Genomic DNA, 338 nt, shown 5'->3' with positions numbered 1-338 from the left:
CCTACCATAGCCCTTGACCCGTGATATTTGCTCACTAAATAGAAGATAACTTGGAAACAAGGACTCACCTAGTGGCTGGCATTGATAAGCCAGTCCATGCCGCACTGTAATCACAGGAGCGCTGAAGGGCGGAGGCTGAAGGAGGCTCGGAGGGAGCAGGCCAAGGCCGGTGAGGAGCGAGGAGCCGGACGGCCGGGCCAGGCGGCGGGGTGGAGCGAGGTCCTGAGAGATGTGAGTGAGCTGGCAGCCGGTGGAGACAGCCCAGTTGCCCTGTACCCTTGCAGAGGTCAGCGCTGTCCCCGGAGCGCCACGCGGCTGGCCGGGTTAGTGGTGGCCGC

At 63.0% G+C, this 338-nt stretch overlaps 1 protein-coding gene across 1 annotated transcript in view; it reads left to right on the top strand.

Annotated features, from left to right (window-relative positions):
- Positions 1-338, top strand: part of Cchcr1 (coiled-coil alpha-helical rod protein 1) — a 12,041-nt gene that overhangs the window by 9,483 nt on the left and 2,220 nt on the right. The window contains exon 13 of the mRNA XM_010643473.3: positions 117-169. Coding sequence (XP_010641775.1) covers positions 117-169 — 53 coding nt within the window. The remainder of the gene's footprint in view (positions 1-116; positions 170-338) is intronic.

This window comes from Fukomys damarensis, unplaced genomic scaffold (genome assembly GCF_012274545.1).
Source record: "Fukomys damarensis isolate Sample0158 unplaced genomic scaffold, DMR_v1.0_HiC HiC_scaffold_20, whole genome shotgun sequence".
Lineage (NCBI taxonomy): Eukaryota > Metazoa > Chordata > Mammalia > Rodentia > Bathyergidae > Fukomys > Fukomys damarensis.
This window is presented reverse-complemented; position numbering and strand designations above follow the sequence as displayed.